At 39.1% G+C, this 15974-nt stretch overlaps 2 protein-coding genes across 6 annotated transcripts; both read left to right on the top strand.

Moving 5' to 3' along the window:
• The first annotated feature begins 898 nt into the window (after positions 1-898).
• Positions 899-7343, top strand: LOC113780991 (serine-rich adhesin for platelets). Of its 4 annotated transcripts, XR_003469543.1 has the most exons (10): positions 899-1036; positions 1130-2344; positions 2587-2963; positions 3432-4658; positions 4733-4891; positions 4981-5332; positions 5451-5521; positions 5620-5742; positions 6232-6451; positions 6570-6656. XR_003469543.1 is itself a non-coding variant. In XM_027326805.1 (9 exons), exons 2-9 carry the CDS (start codon positions 1330-1332, stop codon positions 6933-6935), a joined length of 3690 nt encoding a protein of 1229 aa, XP_027182606.1. In that variant the 5' UTR covers positions 904-1036; positions 1130-1329; the 3' UTR covers positions 6936-7343. The 4 variants fall into 4 exon arrangements, 3 of the variants coding, with proteins under 3 accessions (XP_027182606.1, XP_027182607.1, XP_027182608.1); XM_027326805.1 differs by lacking the exon at positions 6232-6451 and having other exon boundaries at positions 904-1036; positions 6570-7343; XM_027326806.1 differs by lacking the exon at positions 6232-6451 and having other exon boundaries at positions 904-1036; positions 1298-2344; positions 6570-7343.
• A 1308-nt stretch (positions 7344-8651) lies between these two features.
• Positions 8652-15888, top strand: LOC113779691 (ubiquitin carboxyl-terminal hydrolase 9-like). Of its 2 annotated transcripts, none has more exons than XM_027325375.1 (13): positions 8652-9207; positions 9728-9961; positions 10292-10433; positions 10689-10748; positions 10860-10955; positions 11117-11515; positions 11601-11741; positions 12160-12330; positions 12711-12968; positions 13053-13201; positions 13934-14470; positions 14556-14832; positions 15177-15888. In XM_027325375.1, exons 1-13 carry the CDS (start codon positions 9056-9058, stop codon positions 15339-15341), a joined length of 2781 nt encoding a protein of 926 aa, XP_027181176.1. In that variant the 5' UTR covers positions 8652-9055; the 3' UTR covers positions 15342-15888. The 2 variants fall into 2 exon arrangements, with proteins under 2 accessions (XP_027181176.1, XP_027181177.1); XM_027325376.1 differs by having other exon boundaries at positions 8653-9207; positions 13949-14470.
• Positions 15889-15974: the final 86 nt, after the last annotated feature.

Here is a 15974-nt window from a genome sequence, read left to right on the forward strand (position 1 = left end):
ATGCATTGAATTTGATCCACTTAACTCTCTCATATATTATACCTCACAGATACATCTTCTTCTTCTTCAATTTGCATCAAGGATCATGTTTTCCAAGAATATGTTTATACACATTTGAATCCAATAATATTCTGATGATGGTTCGATGCCCTAGCTGTCTTGGCCCAAATGCCTAGTACGTCGTAGTAAAACTAAAAAAAGGCAGAAAATCAATGAGCGGAATTTCTAAAAGCAATACTCTTCTTGAAAAATTCTTCTTATTATATTTAGTATAAGGGTTTGGGAGATGGGATTTGGTAGTGGGTTGATGTGCGTCCAGCCTGTATTGAGATTGGGCCTCCTCTAGTAGGCCCGGTCAAATTGACGTAAAGCTCTTTGGATTTTCGACAGCAAAAAACAAAAAATAGTAGGCGGTCAAATATGTGTTTTTTTTTTTCCGTCTTTGTTAAACAAGAAAATGGAAAAGGTTGCGGAGTCCAAATTATCTAATTCTTTTATACTATCAATAAAGAATTTAATCTTTTCTATAATACACTAACAATATATATTATTGACGATTGGTTGAATATACGATATATATATATATGTAAATTTTGAATTTTGAACTTAAATTTAAATTATATATCATATATTTAATAATAAAAATATATATATTATTAATATATATATAATTTACTCATAAATAAATCATAATGATAATAATAATAATAACCCGGCCGGCCAGTTTGGGTTGCGAGTCTTGCGACTGGGATTGGGTTTTTTCTTTTTTTTGGGGGGGTCAGAAAATGGGGTTGGTCGATTATGTAATTGAACTGCTGCTCCCTTCCCTTCTTTTTTCTTTCTCTAACTAATAATAATAATAGAAGGATTCGCCTCTATTCAATTCCCATTCAACCACATTTTGATACCATTTTTTTCTTTTTTTGGGAGAGATGATGGATGGATGGATGGATGGTTAAATTCGGCGGTGTCCTCCGAAACACCTCTAATCTTCTGCTCTAACAAGAGTTTGGAGCAGCGGCATCCCAATTCCCAGGTACAAAAAGTCTTTTTCTTCTTTTTATACTACTGGGTACCTACTAGTACTGTCAGCAATTTTTCATTTTCGTAACATGAAGCTTTTATCCAGTGATTCTTACAAGAAATCCCGATGCCACTTGAAGAAGTTTAGGGAAATTCAAGGAGCTTAGGCTAATTTCTTTTATGTATATATACAAAACAAAAGAGAGATAACATCTAGTATTAGAGTAGTTTGGGGAAATTAATCGAGGGATATCTCTTTTTATTGTAATTGTAGGGATTTTAGAATCAATTACTGCTAAGGTTGCAATGAAGAGCCGATCACATAGGCTACCGGTCGATCCACGACATGAGTGGGTGGAGGAGGAGGAGTCGTGGACGGTGGACTGCGTCTGCGGCGTCAATTTTGATGATGGGGAAGAGATGGTTAATTGCGACGAGTGCGGAGTCTGGGTACACACCCGCTGCTCCCGCTACGTCAAGACTGAAAAATCATTTGTCTGTGACAAGTGTAAGAAGAGCAAGAACAATCACCCCCACCACCATGCTACTAGTACTGATAATGATTACTACAATAATAGTTTTAGGAATGATAGCGAGGAGACTGAGGTCGCCCAACTCCTTGTTGAGTTGCCCACTAAGACTTTGAGGATGGATAATCATTGTCCGCCCCCTCTCCCCTCCTCCTATAAGCCTTCCCCTTTCCCCCCTCCCCGCAGGCCCTTTAGGCTCTGGACTGACATTCCTATGCAAGACAGGGTTCATGTCCAAGGGATCCCCGGTGGGGATCCTACTCTGTTTTCTGGCTTGTCCTCTGTCTTTGGGCCCCATTTGTGGAAATGTACTGGTTATGTTCCCAAGAAGTTCAATTTTAGGTACAGAGAGTTTCCGTCTTGGGATGAGGAGGAGGAGGAGGATGTGGAGAAAGACGTTAACGCTAACATTGATGATGGAGGAGAGCCTCGTATTATTGCTGATAACGGCATGGCTGATTTGTTCTCCTTGTCGAGAGAGCACCTTTTGCCTGTTCCAAAGGTTGAGTCAGTTGGTCTAGACGGCCAGGCTGAAGATGGTGAGGCTGATAAGCTGGTGATGTCCCCTAAACAAATCACTATGTTGGAGGGTCATATAAACTTGGATGTTTCCACACCAGAGAATGAGCCTAAGAAGGATAGAAGCTTGCTACAGGCTCCTGTGATACACTTTTCCAAGCGCAAGAAGGACGATGTCACTAATCCAAAGGATAAAAGCGGGAAGAAGAAGGCTCGGATTATGGAAAAAGATGGAGACTTTAAGAAGAAATGTTTACACACTCCTGGAACAGGTATTGGTAATAACCACTTTCAAGGTTTTCAGATGCATTTATTACTTCATTTTTTTTTCTCTCAGCATAAATTTTGATCTTGAGATTGTTATTTAATGATGCTATATTTTTTTTTTGAATTTGAATCTCCATCCTATAGACACTGTCACATGCAGTTTTTTTTTTTTTTTTTTTTTTTTATTTTGTTTTTAAATGTGGCTTGTGTTTCTTGACCCTTGAGCTTTGTTTATCTATACTGATAGCTTCGACAAACGCAAGTGATGCAAAACAATCACAAATATCTGAAGAAAGAGGCCCTAAGAACATTCAAGCGGATCCTCAAAGTGGTAATAGTGGAAACTCAAGTCACTCGCCCCCTGGCCTCCAATTATCACATGAATTCGGGATAGTAGACTATGTTGTTGATGCTCACAAATCTAATTTGGGTTCAAGTGAGAGTGGTTCAGCAAAATTATCTTTTGATGCACCTCGACATAGTTCCTCAAGTATACCAATGCCCAAGGATGCAAATGGTGGACAGCAACTTACTGTGAAGTTGGAGGGTTCTTCAAAAACTATGGGTAGTGCAGCCTCACTTTCAGGAAACAACGATTCTGGGGGAGTCCCTGTAAAACAAGAGGTACTTCTTAATGTGTTCTATTACTCTGATTCCAATAATTTTTTTGCCCTTTGCATGGTAGGATAAGTAAGCAGCTCTTAGTTCTGCTGCCTATAATGCATGAATTTGTAACATGGTCTTCTGACTAAACCGTTGGGGTGCTTGTGATGTTCGTAGAGGTAGCAAGTTAACCAGTGATTGAGAGTATTTATCTGAGAATTGCTGTTATCAACAATTAGATGTAACCTATGGAGTTAGTTTTTCAGTCTAGCTTGGTTATAATTGCAATTTCTAGCCAACACCACTCTGGGCTCGTTTTTAAATGCCGCCGGTTACTGAGTGTTGCAGCAATGCATCTATCAAAGTTTGTGCTTTCAAGCAATAACAATCTCCAGAAAGTCTTTAGCACAGTTGTTTCCTTCTTCATGTTGCACGATGCGGCACCTTGCGTGCCTTGACTGACCTTTTTTTTTTTAATGGTTACGTTAGGTTTCCATTCGTACTGCTGTCAGTCCAAATGAATTTGGAGGGGAGTTAACAACTAAGGTTGTGATGGACTTGCAGATGTCAAGCCCACATCCTGCAGACTTGGCAACTGCCCAGCCCAAAACTGAGGTTAATGAAAATGCTCCGGATTCAAGCCTTAATACAGTCTCTAGTTGTTCAGAGGTACATGCTAAAGTCAAAAGCGAACTAGCTGATACTCATAGAAACATTCAGCCACCACCTCTATATGATGCTAAATTGGGTGCATCAGGAACCTTAGTCAAATCTAAAGTGGTATCTGCTGATTGTTCATCTGAAAATGTTGTAGTTAGTGATGTTACGATTACTGATTCTGAGGTCAGCAAAAGAAAGATGGAGGATGTTGTCAAAAGATCAGATGATGTTGATATTCGAAAAGATAGAGTAGATAGGGTTGATGGTGAATCACCGCTTAACTCTTGTCCATCTAATCATGATTATGCAGGCTTGGATAGTTCTTTTGAATCAAAGAAAATCTTGGAAGGATTCAGTTCGAATTCTGGTGTTGAGCTTTCTAAACCTGGTCTCACAGTTGTAAGTCCTAGAGTTAATGCTAGCGAGGGTAAAACCATAGCGTCTGTAGGGAACTTGTCTCCAGCTTCATCAACATTTGCAATGCCAAAATCCTTTGCTTCTGAGAATTGCATCAGTGCAAGTAACCAAAATCACAATATGGATAGTAAGCAGAAGGGGATTCCTGAGAGCAATCTTGCTGGCAACCAGGGCAATGGTGGTGCTACAATTGAGGTAGTTAAGGATAAAGGGGGGCATGAAAGGACAAGGAAATTAGTGAAAGAGCTACCAAAATCCGCTCTTGGTTCTGTGTCAAAATCATCACAGTTGAAAAAGTTTTCACATCCCTCAGTTTCAAAAAGGACATCGCCTGATATAAAGGATTCAATGCTTCATTCTTCTGCCCAACCATCGCCATTGCATCATATTGCTACGAACACTGGATCGGAGCTGACTAATGTGGTGCACATTGAGAACGCTTCAGACACAGAAAAGATGTCTAGTATGCTACAAACTGAGACTGCTTCAAGCATGCAAAAGAAAGTTCCAGGTTCTGTTTCTTCGCAGAAGGTTGAAAAGATTAGCCCTTCTATGGCCCAATCTTTATCAAAAGTGAACACAACTCTAACACATGCAGCTACATCTTCAAACTCTCCTGCAACACTAAGTGACGAAGAGGTAGGAGCTGAACAAGCATTTATTGTTTCTTTTTCCAAGGGAAGCTTACATTTTCTTTTCTGTGTTATTTGCAGCTGGCTCTGTTGTTGCATCAAGAACTTAACAGTTCTCCTAGAGTTCCTCGGGTACCGCGCATGCGTCATGCTGGTAGTTTACCTCAGTTGACATCGCCAACTGCTACAAGCACACTAATGAAGCGAACATCTAGTACCGGAGGAAAAGATCATGTTTTGGTAAGCTGACTCCTGTATTTATAAGGATTTTGCAAAATATTCTTAATAGAGCTAGTAGTGGTGGTGAACAATAATATTTGTGTTTGTAGACTTCTAGAAGAAAAACCAAAGATCTAGCTAAAGATGGTTCCCATGGTTCTCGGGAGATGGATGACGAAGCTAAGAAGATGGAGAGAGTCTCTTCTTCACTTGATCATGGTAGGCAAGATTCAGCATTTGCCTCTGATCCTGTTGGCAAGAAAGAAGCAGAGAGAGAATCAGCCAATGGTGTGTACTCTACAAAGAAGAGTAATGCACCATCTGGAGCTACTGCAGCTGGTGATTTATCTTCTCCTGCTGAAGGAAATGAACATAATTTGTTGTCCACTCGGCATTCTTCTAGAACTCCCATTGATGATGAGAAAGGAGTTGTTGGACACCATACCCACCGCACTTTGCCTGGTACACACCTTTTCTGTGAAGATTTTTTACTCCTTTTTTTAAAAAAAAAAAATATGTTTTTATTGATTTGCAAGTTCTTTCCACACTTCCTCATCGAGTCGTTATTTTTCTGTCACAGGTTTGCTTGCTGAGATTATGAGCAAAGGTCAACGCATGACATATGAAGAACTCTGCAATGCAGTTCTACCGGTAGGGGCACTTTATTTCGATAAGATGATTGTCTTCTCCCTCCAAGCAGATTCTTGGTAGTACTGATTTTTGTTTCTTTTTATTTTACACCTCTACAGCATTGGCCTAACCTGCGGAAGCACAATGGAGAGCGATATGCATACTCAAGTCACTCACAAGCTGTTCTTGATTGCCTTAGAAACCGAAATGAATGGGCTCGCTTAGTTGATCGTGGTCCCAAGGTATGCTTCTAGACTGACTCGCAAGTGTTAAGTGGCTTGTATGTGAGGATTTGGTTCCTTCTATGTGCAAATCCATACAGGCGCTGTAATTATACTAAATTGCCTAGAGAGATGATTCTTGTTTATCCTACATGTGTGCTATTGGCCATGTAATTAATCTTATTGTTGGTGTAATATACTAAGTTCTGACTGAGGCTGGTTAATATTCTTTGATGAGAATCTCTTTACTAATTTGCATCTCCTTTCTTTTTCTAGTTGAGAAACTAAGAAACATGTAGTTTTTTTAGTTTAAGAAAAAGAAAAAAGTTGGGGGGGGGGGGGGGTAAGGAGGAAAACTGTAGCTACTTAATACTTTTTTCAATGGCAATAATGTTGACGCAGTTGGTGGATGACTATATAAAATGGAAATATTGTACAGGAAATGGAAGTTTCTCATGTCTGAGAGTAGTACATCTGACTTCCATCCTTTCCCCACCATGCGTTGTGCAGGGCTGAAAATGTAAAACCACTTGCAAAATGGTTGGGAAGGGGACTTGATATCCAGAGATGGAATTGTTCTTGGTCCCTCCTCTCTCTCTCTCTCTCTCTCAATATTTTGACAGCTGAACCGCACATATCTGTGGGCAGGGTTGGAGACTTGCACATCTGTGCATGCACTCCATACGCTCACAAATGCAAGTTAAATATAGTTTCTGATTTGGACTTTGGGGTAAATGACCTGAAACTGTTAAAACTTTGTCACTTGCTCATAGTTGTAATAGCATTTTCAGATTTGTTTCTGTTTCTTAAGATACTTCTAATTGTGCGGTTGAATGATCTTTAACCAGACAAGTGGAGGCAGGAGAAAACGCAAGCTTGGTGCTGATCATGCTGATGTTGATTCAGAGGATAACGATGATAGCAGGGAGCAGACTGCAAAAGATACCAGAAGTAAAACTGTTGAGTCGCATCATGAGGAATTCCCAAAGGGCAAGCGGAAAGCACGAAAGCGCAGGCGGTTAGCTCTGCAAGGGAGAGGTATCAAGGATGTTAGGCGGCGGAGGAGGACAGATGAACTCAGTGATGATGAAGTTGGTTCACTTTCCGAGTCGAGTGAGGAAACCATGTGCAGTGAAGATGAGATGCAAGGATGTCGGATGTCTGCATCTGGTAATGAGGTGCCTACTGGCTCGGACGGGACAGGCAACACTTAAACTCATGTTTCTGTCTTGTGCTATTGTGCCATGCGTTTAAGGGAATGCTTCCATCTGATGATGTTGAGAAACGAGAGGGACGACCCTTGCTGTTAGGCCAAGTGCTGTGAAATTATTTTTTTTTTTGCCCTCTGTGTAAATATGTAAATCCTTTTTAAGTGGTTGGCTCTTTAGTTGCATTCAGTGTGTTCTTAAAGAGTAGCAAGCGTATTCAACAACTTTTAAGTACCTTTTGGGTGAGTGCTGTAGTGTGGTCTCTTGATGTCCCTTGCCGGCAGATGGGGGGCATGGCTATGATTGTTAGGTTGATAAGAGTAGTTTGTAAGGTTTATAAATTCCATTGTCTAACATTTGCCAAGCGGGCGATCGATCTTTATGAATCTTAACGCGTAGGCAGAAGGTTTGGAATCTTTACAGCATTCCAGCAGGGCAAGGGGAGCTAGTGTTGAATGGCTGGGGATGTTTTCTTGGAAGCCTTGGCGTCAAAAAATGGAATCGTTTGAAGTTGGGAGGACAACTATTTTTGCCGGATACGCCGAGTTGAAGGATCTTTCTTAGCAAAACTTTATTATTATTATTATTATGTTGATGTGGTGCTACAAGCTGCAAAAAAAAGTAGAGTTTATTCTGTCGTGTCAGGGTGTGATTGCCTGAAAAGTTAAAATGGCCGTACTCTTATTATCATGCGGCTAACCTGATATAAGGTTAAAAGAGGGCATGAAGCCGTCGGCACGGGTGGTAGGCAGCAGAGGGCGGTGGCTGTAACTCAAAAAGTTTGGCTCGCCTCACAAGGTTGAAGTTTTAACCGCAAGCATTTGGTGTTCTGGGACTAATTTCCTATATGCATCCTCGTAAGTTACGCGATAATGAAAACACTAGTAGAGTACGTGTATGTAAATAGGTAGACGCTAGACTGTATCTAGATCTTTCTTTCCTCTTGCGGAAAACTTTTTCTGATGATACGTACGGTTGTTGCATTTGGTCTCTCCCCTTTCTAGTAGTCTCGTCTGTAGTAGCAGTCATCATTGGCTTGATCAAGTCGTAGTAAAAATTTTGATCAATAATAAAGTTTGACACACACAATTGGGTTGGGACTGTGGCTGTGTTCATTAAAGTTGGCGAATCACAAAAAATTGCTAATTATGAGTTGTTCTGCGTTTAGCACTCCCAACGATTTACTCATTACAGTCTGATTTTTTTGGTTTGGTGGAATACTTTTTGTAGGTGGAAGGAAGGAAGGAAGGAAGGAGTAAGAATAGGGGAAAGGGTGGGTGGCTCCAACTTTTTGAGGGCATGGATAGATACGTAGCTTTGAGGTTGGATTAAAAGGCTACTACTTAATTATAATTTGGTTTGTTTGGATAGGGTATTATTTGAAATATTATTTGGAATAATTATTGTAGCACTTTTTATGATGTGATATATGTGAGGTAAAAAGGTAATTGAGAATATAAAAAGATGGGTTGGAAAATGTGTTTATGATGCAAGCAAAATATTATTTGGGATAAATTTTGTATCCAAACATATTATTATTAGGTGACTGACACTTCAAAACCAAACAGAAAACACCAATCAACACCCAACACAAAACTCCTCCTCAAAATCATTTCTCTCCAATTTAGTAGATCAATATTTAAAAAAAAAAAAAAAAACTTCTTTTTCCTTTCTCGGAAAGAAGTTTCCAAATTTGTTATATTACCGCCTGCAGCCTGGGAAGATTTCTCTTTTGAATTGAAAAAAAAAGAAGAAGAAGAAATCCCACACTGGGAAGATTTCTAGTCCTGCCGTGGCTGCTACAATTTCTCCTCTGTACAGACAAAATAATTATTACTATTACCATAATAAAACCATACGCCATAAATAACCGTCCGTATCCCTAACATTTTGCCCCCTCTCTACTGCGACTAAACTTGTATTCTAATCTAATCTTCTATTCCTTGATCTACGCTTTTTTCAATTTTCTCCCACACTTTTCCTTTTTCTTTTTTTTTTTCTTACAAAGAATTTGCTTTGCTGGAGAGCGATTCCGATTTTCTGCTTTTGTATTGGGGATTAATTTGAATTTTGTTGGGTGGGTAATTGGTAAAAGGCCGGGGGAAGGGGTTCTTCTGAATTGGATCATGACGATTCCGGATTCTGGGTATATGATGGAGAACGGATCCATTGAATTGCCGTGCACCCCTGAAGAGGAAAAGAGGATTGTTCTCGAATTATCCCGACAAGCTGAATCCAATCTCCGTGAAGGCAATGTTTATTACGTTGTCTCCACTAGGTATTTATTTCTTCTTCTTCTTCTTTTTTTTTTTTTAAAAAAAAAACATCCTTTGTTCAACTCCATTCATCTCCTGTTTGTCGTGTTTGCTTCTAAAGTTTCGGTTTTTACCGCAAAGTCTGTCTGAATGCCTTGGTCTGTCTGGTTTATGATCCATCCTAGGAGACCTGGCATCTGTCTATTTTTCTGGTCGGTTGCTTGTTTTGTAATTTTGCCAACCATTTGTCAAAAAAAAATAAAAATACCTTGGATTTTAGACCTTCATCCCGAAGTAAATTGCAAATTGTGGAATTCTACCAAGTACTTTAGACCTTAATCAAATGAAAAAGAAAAGAAAAACAGCTGTTCCTTGTATTTAGATGTTTTCATATGATATAACCGGAAAATAATGGCAGAGGCTTTGAATTTGGGATTGTTTCTGCTGGGTTTCTATGGGGTTAGACTTTAAAAACTCTTAGTAAAGAGGATGTAGGAAGAACTTTGTAAGTTATGAATGTTAACTCTGGTCTCTTTTGTACAGGTGGTACAAGGGCTGGCAAAAGTACACCGGGCAACCTGTTGGAGTTTTTACTTTTGATGAACCTCCTACTGAAGCTCCAACATCCAGTGCCGCAGACAGGCCTGGACCAATAGATAATAGTGATTTAGTGTTCAATGGCAGTGACGGTGCTGACCCTCAGCTTCTTCGAACAGTGGAAGAAGGACGTCACTATGTATTAGTTCCAAAAGATGTGTGGGAAAGGCTTTATGCATGGTAATTGTCCTGTCTTATTCTTTGATACTCTATCTTGAATAATTATGCATACGTCTTTGTTTTGCACAATGTTCAAGAATATATAGGCAATGTATTTAAATGGACTGGTGTTAAGCATGTGTTCCTCCTGGTAAATTTGTATTAGGGGTAGCTTGACCTCTAGAGTTATATGATGCTTGAGTGTTAAGTGGTGTTAGACATATGAGCGAGGATGTGGAATGATTTTTGGTGCTTTATGTGATTATCTGATTTTTTTTTTCAAAATGCATTAACTCCAAGGACTTTGTTTTTGCCAACTTTCTTAGTTTATCACATTCCTCTTCTCTTAAGGTACAAAGGGGGACCAGTACTAGCCAGGAAGATGATTTCCGCTGGAGATAGTAAGCAGTTCCATGTGGAGGTTTTTCCTCTCTGTCTTACCTTGGTTGATGCTAGAGACAATAGTCAATCTGTTGTAAGGTTAAGTAAAAAGGTATTTCCTTGTGTTTCCTTATATATTTGTTCCTTCAACTTGTCTTTCTTATGGTATGATATTGCATTTGTTTGCTTGTGGTCTGTTTCAGGGAGGTTTTTGCTCTCTCTCCCCCCCTCTCTCTCTATGTGTGTGTGTGTGTGTCATGGGAGGGTGTCCGTCCTTAGTAGAACAGCTTCAGTGGCTATCTTTGGTTAACGTTTTGCTTTTGTCTGCTATTAACTGGCTCGTTCTTCCTCTTTTGATTTGTATCAGGCTTCTTTGCATGAACTTTATAAGACAGTATGCCGCCTTAAAGGGGTAGAGTCAGAAAAGGTTTGTTGGATGATAGTGCATGCCTTTGCTACTGTTATTTCCCTTTACCAACTTGTAAATTGGAAAAGAGTAAATAATATGTCCTTCATGGCTTTCACCTAATTTTGATAGGCACGAATCTGGGACTATTTTAATAAACAGAAGCAGACAGTTTTGGTCGTTTCAAACCAAACCTTGGAGGAATCTAGCTTGCAGATGGATCAACATGTGAGTTTTTTCATGCAATGTCTCAACTTGGACTTGATGCTGTTTAAGAGTAGAATATCATATCTTCATCAATTTTCTTATAGTGTGATACATAGTACATTCAGCAGTTTCGGATGCCCTTTAAGTGATTGTTTGGTTCCACTGGGTTCCTGGCTTTTCAGATTCTGCTTGAGGTGCAGATTGATGGATTTTGGCCTTCAGGATTTGGCATGGATTCAACAGGAAATGACTTGGCTCTGGTTCCAGTTGAACCATTAAGGTCATCTGTTACAATTGCAGGAGGTCCAACTTTATCTAATGGTTATTCCAGTAGTTATAGCTCCAGTATATACGGAGTGATTAATTTGAGCTCCACAAATGGGGATATGGAGGATGGATATGAGAGTTCAAGACCTATGACCAGAGTGGATAGAGGTGGATTGGCAGGATTGCAAAATTTAGGGAATACATGCTTTATGAACAGTGCTATTCAATGTTTGGTTCATACACCACCCATTTTTGAGTACTTCTTGGAAGACTACAGCAGCGAGATCAACAGACAAAATCCTTTAGGAATGCATGTACGTACTTCTTCTTTGTCTACTTTGCAATTTGCAAAGTAGAAGCAGTCGGATTAAGTTTCTAATATTTGTTGTAGTTCTGCAGGGTGAGCTTGCACTTGCTTTTGGTGAACTCTTGAGGAAACTATGGTCTTCTGGGCGGACACCAGTTGCACCCCGAGCTTTCAAGACAAAACTTGCTCGTTTTGCTCCGCAGTTTAGTGGTTATAACCAGCATGATTCACAGGTAGATAACTTGTGTAAGATTTTTGCTGCTATGTTTCTGATTTTGAATTTTTTATTCTTGTTAGGTTATTGTTCATTGCATCTGTTATGGGTACAATATCTTTCAAATTCTTTAATATCTTGTGACTACTGTGCCTTGAAGATTGTCACAGAAATGGGGTTTTTTCAAATTTTTTTTGCTTTAATGAGTTCATATGTTATACCCCCCTATGCTTTATAATTAATAAGGTCAGGTTATTCAAAAAATGATGGTTAGCAGTTAAATTGTTGTGTCAGTTTTAGTTGTTATGGTGGTTTGTATGTGTGTAATTTTTTGTTGTTCCCTTTTCCAGTGGCAATTTAGTTGGTTGTTTTTGTTCTATGGTCATGTATTTAAAAGCAATAGATGTGGAAGAATGTTGATGCACCTTTTTGTCTAGGAACTCCTTGCCTTTCTCCTTGATGGGCTGCATGAAGATTTGAATCGTGTAAAGCAAAAGCCATACATTGAGACGAAGGATTCTGATGGTCGTCCAGATGAGGAGGTAGCCGATGAATATTGGAGATATCACAAGGCTAGAAATGACTCCATCATAGTTGATGTTTGCCAGGTGGCTTCTCATATTCATTACGTTGACTTGTCTCCATAGTGATTAGTATTTAAGTTAATCTTCTTGTCAAGTGGTTTGTTTAAGTTAGAGAAATCCATGAGTCCAGAAATTAATTGAGCATATGTCTGCTCAATACATCAAGCTACACTTTCCCCTGGTATTGATGATTACTTGTTTAAGATTATGGTTTTCTGACGGCAGCAAACAGTGAACGGAAGCATAGTTGTGTATTCTCGTATACAGTGGTAAACAGGAGCTTAGCTATCTGAGCACTATCTTTTCTTCAATTTGAAGAATGTTTTGACTAATCTTGAGTGTTCTCAATATTTTCTAATGTGCCATGTGTTTGATAATGCTTTTATTTGGTGTTCAACTGCCAGGGTCAATATAAGTCAACATTGGTTTGCCCGGTTTGCAACAAGATATCAATAACATTTGACCCCTTCATGTACTTGTCATTGCCTCTTCCTTCAACAGCTACAAGAACAATGACAGTTACAGTTTTTTATGGCGATGGGATTGGCCTTCCAATCCCCTATACAGTCACTGTGCTAAAACAGGGCTGCTGTAAAGATCTGATTCAAGCTTTAGGTGCGGCTTGCTGCTTAAGGACTGATGAATATCTGTTGCTTGCAGAGGTGACAAATTTTTGTTTGATTTTGTGCTAATTTTATGCCATATATCGTATCTGTTAGTTGAACCAGAAAACTTTCGAACTCCAGGTCTATGAGCATCGAATATATAGATACTTGGAAAATCCTTCTGAAGTGCTGGGTACAATTAAGGACGATGAACATATTGTTGCATTCAGACTCCCCAAGAATGGTGCTGAATTAACAAGACTGGAGATAGCTCACCGAATCGGAGAGAAGTAAGTCCTTGTTTTGCAATACTAAGTGCGTGTAGTTCAAGTTATTTAGATCACATTTGGAGTTGCAGTTGTTTTTTGGAAGAAGTACTTTTGGAGAACAAAAGCATTTTAAAGGTGTTTGTTTGGTTATCCTCTCCTTGAATCTAGGAAGAGCTTTTGGTAGCAAAGCGCTTTTAATACAAGCTAGAAATTGGTGCTTTTGCAGGCTTTTCAAGTTTAAAAAATATATATATTAAGATGAAGTTTGACTAGTATGATATGATATGTGTTTAGAAAGATTAAAACCCAAATGGTTATGAACACCAAAAGTACTTCGGCAAGTATCCGACCAGACAATCTAAGCAAGCACCCTTTTTTTTCTCAGATAAGCCATGAAATTCCAAATGGGACCCTATTCTGTTTTTGTTTTCTTTTTTTCCCTCAGTCACTTTAATGATATCTTTTGGCTGGAGCATTGCATAACATAAATCGATTGCAGAAAAGAAATAAAAATAGAGCTTGTCGAGAGTGATTAGGAAATATGTGTGCATGTGAATCTTATCTGCTTGTAGAGTGATTAGTTAACATGTCTAGATATGAAAATAGCATCTACAGTTTGCAGTAATACATTTGTTTATGTGATTTCATTCTTCTGATTTTTTCCATGCCTTATATCAGGACAATGGACATCCCTTCAATGAGTCTGTTTTGTTTATTAATTTTTTTTCCTTCATTGATATTTTTGTTGATTAGTTTGCATTTTTCCAGCGATAATCTGAGGGCTAGTGAGAGGAAGCTTTTCTTGACACCACTTATTACTTTCTTGGAAGACCCTCAGTCTGGAGCAGATATTGATCTCGCTGTACACCGAATACTGTCTCCTCTACGAAAGAAAGGATATTCATCATCTATTTCAATTCGTAATGGCCGGGAATCAACCAATGGCTGCAGTAGCCAGTTAGGACCCGGGACACAGTCTGCAGAGAACTGTGAATCAGAAGAAATGTCTATCAATTCTTTGTCATTTCATCTTTGTATGATGGAGGACGGTGGTTTAAGTCGCAGACGTATTTCAAAGGAGACTGTAATCAAATTTGGTCGAGTTGTAAAAGTTATGCTCGATTGGACAGAGAGAGAGTTTGATTTGTATGATGCCAGCTACCTCAAAGACCTGCCTGAGGTTCACAAGACTGGACTTACTGTGAAAAAGACAAAACAGGAAGCTATTTCTTTGTTTTCGTGCCTTGATGCCTTCTTAAAAGAGGAACCTTTGGGGCCTGACGATATGTGGTACGGTAGACTGCTCAGTTATACAACAGAATCCTGTCATCAGTGCAGTCTGGTGAAAAAGTTTCTTATATTTTTTATGCTGCAGGTATTGTCCACGCTGCAAGGAGCATAGACAAGCCAGTAAGAAGTTGGATTTGTGGAGGTTGCCCGATATATTGGTTTTTCATTTAAAAAGGTTTTCATACAGCAGGTGGCTGAAGAACAAACTTGACACCTTTGTGAATTTTCCCACCTGCAATCTTGATTTGAGCAATTATGTAAAAAGCAATGAAGCATCTGAAGGATCTCATGTCTACGAGCTATATGCCATTAGTAACCATTACGGTGGCCTAGGCGGGGGGCATTATTCTGCATACTGCAAGGTACTTTCCCTTTGCATTACATGGCAATACAAACAAGGAAAATCCAAATGTATCTCCCGTATTAATCTGTTTCATTGTTGTAATTGCTTCTAGCAACCTCATGCCACATAATAGTTGCGCATTGTGGTACTGGAAAGCAATTCTGATGTTGCAGTAGCTGATATTCTTGGATGGAGTTGAAATTTTTGGAACTCTGTGTGTGTGTGTGTGTGGATTAATATTATATACACTGCCAATGTATACACTATCACCATTAGATATATGACACGTGCAAAATTATATATATATATATATATATATTGTTGGTCTTATTAAAAGTTTTGGGGATGTGTTTATATGTGCAGTTAATAGATGACAACAGATGGTATCATTTTGATGATGCTCATGTTTCACCAGTCAGTGAAGATGAGATCAAGACGTCAGCTGCTTATGTGTTGTTCTACCGAAGAGTAAGAGGTAAACCAAATGGAGCAGTGGGTGAGCCATCGCATGGTTATAGAGCTTTTTGAAGGCAGTTGTGGTGCTAAAATTCTTTTGGGTAATAGAGTAGTATTCTTTATGCATTATATGAATGTGGTTCTATACTTGTGGTAAACCATGCTTTGCTTCTGCGGAGTTGGGGGGAACAGATGCTTTTGCATGTTGGATAGAAGGAAAACATTATGCAGCCAGATGGAATAGTGAAGTCTAAGTTGTAAGCTGTTGTACTTGTAATAGTGGGGAAATTTAGGACGGAGAACTGATGAGTAAAAGTTGGCAGAGACCAGCATATTTGCTTTAGGTGAAGGACGTGTACTATTTTTGAGGAAAATTTTGGACGGTTGATCGGGTTATCAAGTGAGGCCTTTTTCGATCGGCGGTAACTGGGTAGCTGGTTATTCTTTTCTGTTTCTCTTCTTATTTTTTTTTTTTGTAGATTTTATAAATGTAAACCCCCCCTCTGGGACATTGTCATCCATTCTTCATGTTCTAACATTTCAGCGTAGTGAGATCCATGTTCTAACAATTTCAATGTAATAACTAATGAATGTGCGTGTTCAAGCTTTAACGCTGCAATATGATGGCGCATGAATTCCAAATGAGGATTTTTTGTTGGCTACAGAACATTTGCGAGGTTTCGGTTTTTAGGTATCTTTCCAGTT

This window comes from Coffea eugenioides, chromosome 8 (assembly GCF_003713205.1).
Source record: "Coffea eugenioides isolate CCC68of chromosome 8, Ceug_1.0, whole genome shotgun sequence".
Classification (NCBI taxonomy): Eukaryota; Viridiplantae; Streptophyta; class Magnoliopsida; order Gentianales; family Rubiaceae; genus Coffea; species Coffea eugenioides.

Bases quoted from the DNA above. Each gene is read 5' to 3' on its own strand.
- LOC113780991 (XM_027326805.1), top strand. From the start codon at position 1,330: ATGAAGAGCCGATCACATAGGCTACCGGTCGATCCACGACATGAGTGG. The intron at 2,964-3,431 runs GTACTTCTTAAT...TGGTTACGTTAG, and splicing joins GAGTCCCTGTAAAACAAGAG to GTTTCCATTCGTACTGCTGT. The intron at 5,743-6,569 runs GTATGCTTCTAG...ATCTTTAACCAG, and splicing joins TAGTTGATCGTGGTCCCAAG to ACAAGTGGAGGCAGGAGAAA.
- LOC113779691 (XM_027325375.1), top strand. From the start codon at position 9,056: ATGACGATTCCGGATTCTGGGTATATGATGGAGAACGGATCCATTGAA. The intron at 12,969-13,052 runs GTGACAAATTTT...TTCGAACTCCAG, and splicing joins AATATCTGTTGCTTGCAGAG to GTCTATGAGCATCGAATATA. The intron at 13,202-13,933 runs GTAAGTCCTTGT...TTTGTTGATTAG, and splicing joins GCTCACCGAATCGGAGAGAA to TTTGCATTTTTCCAGCGATA.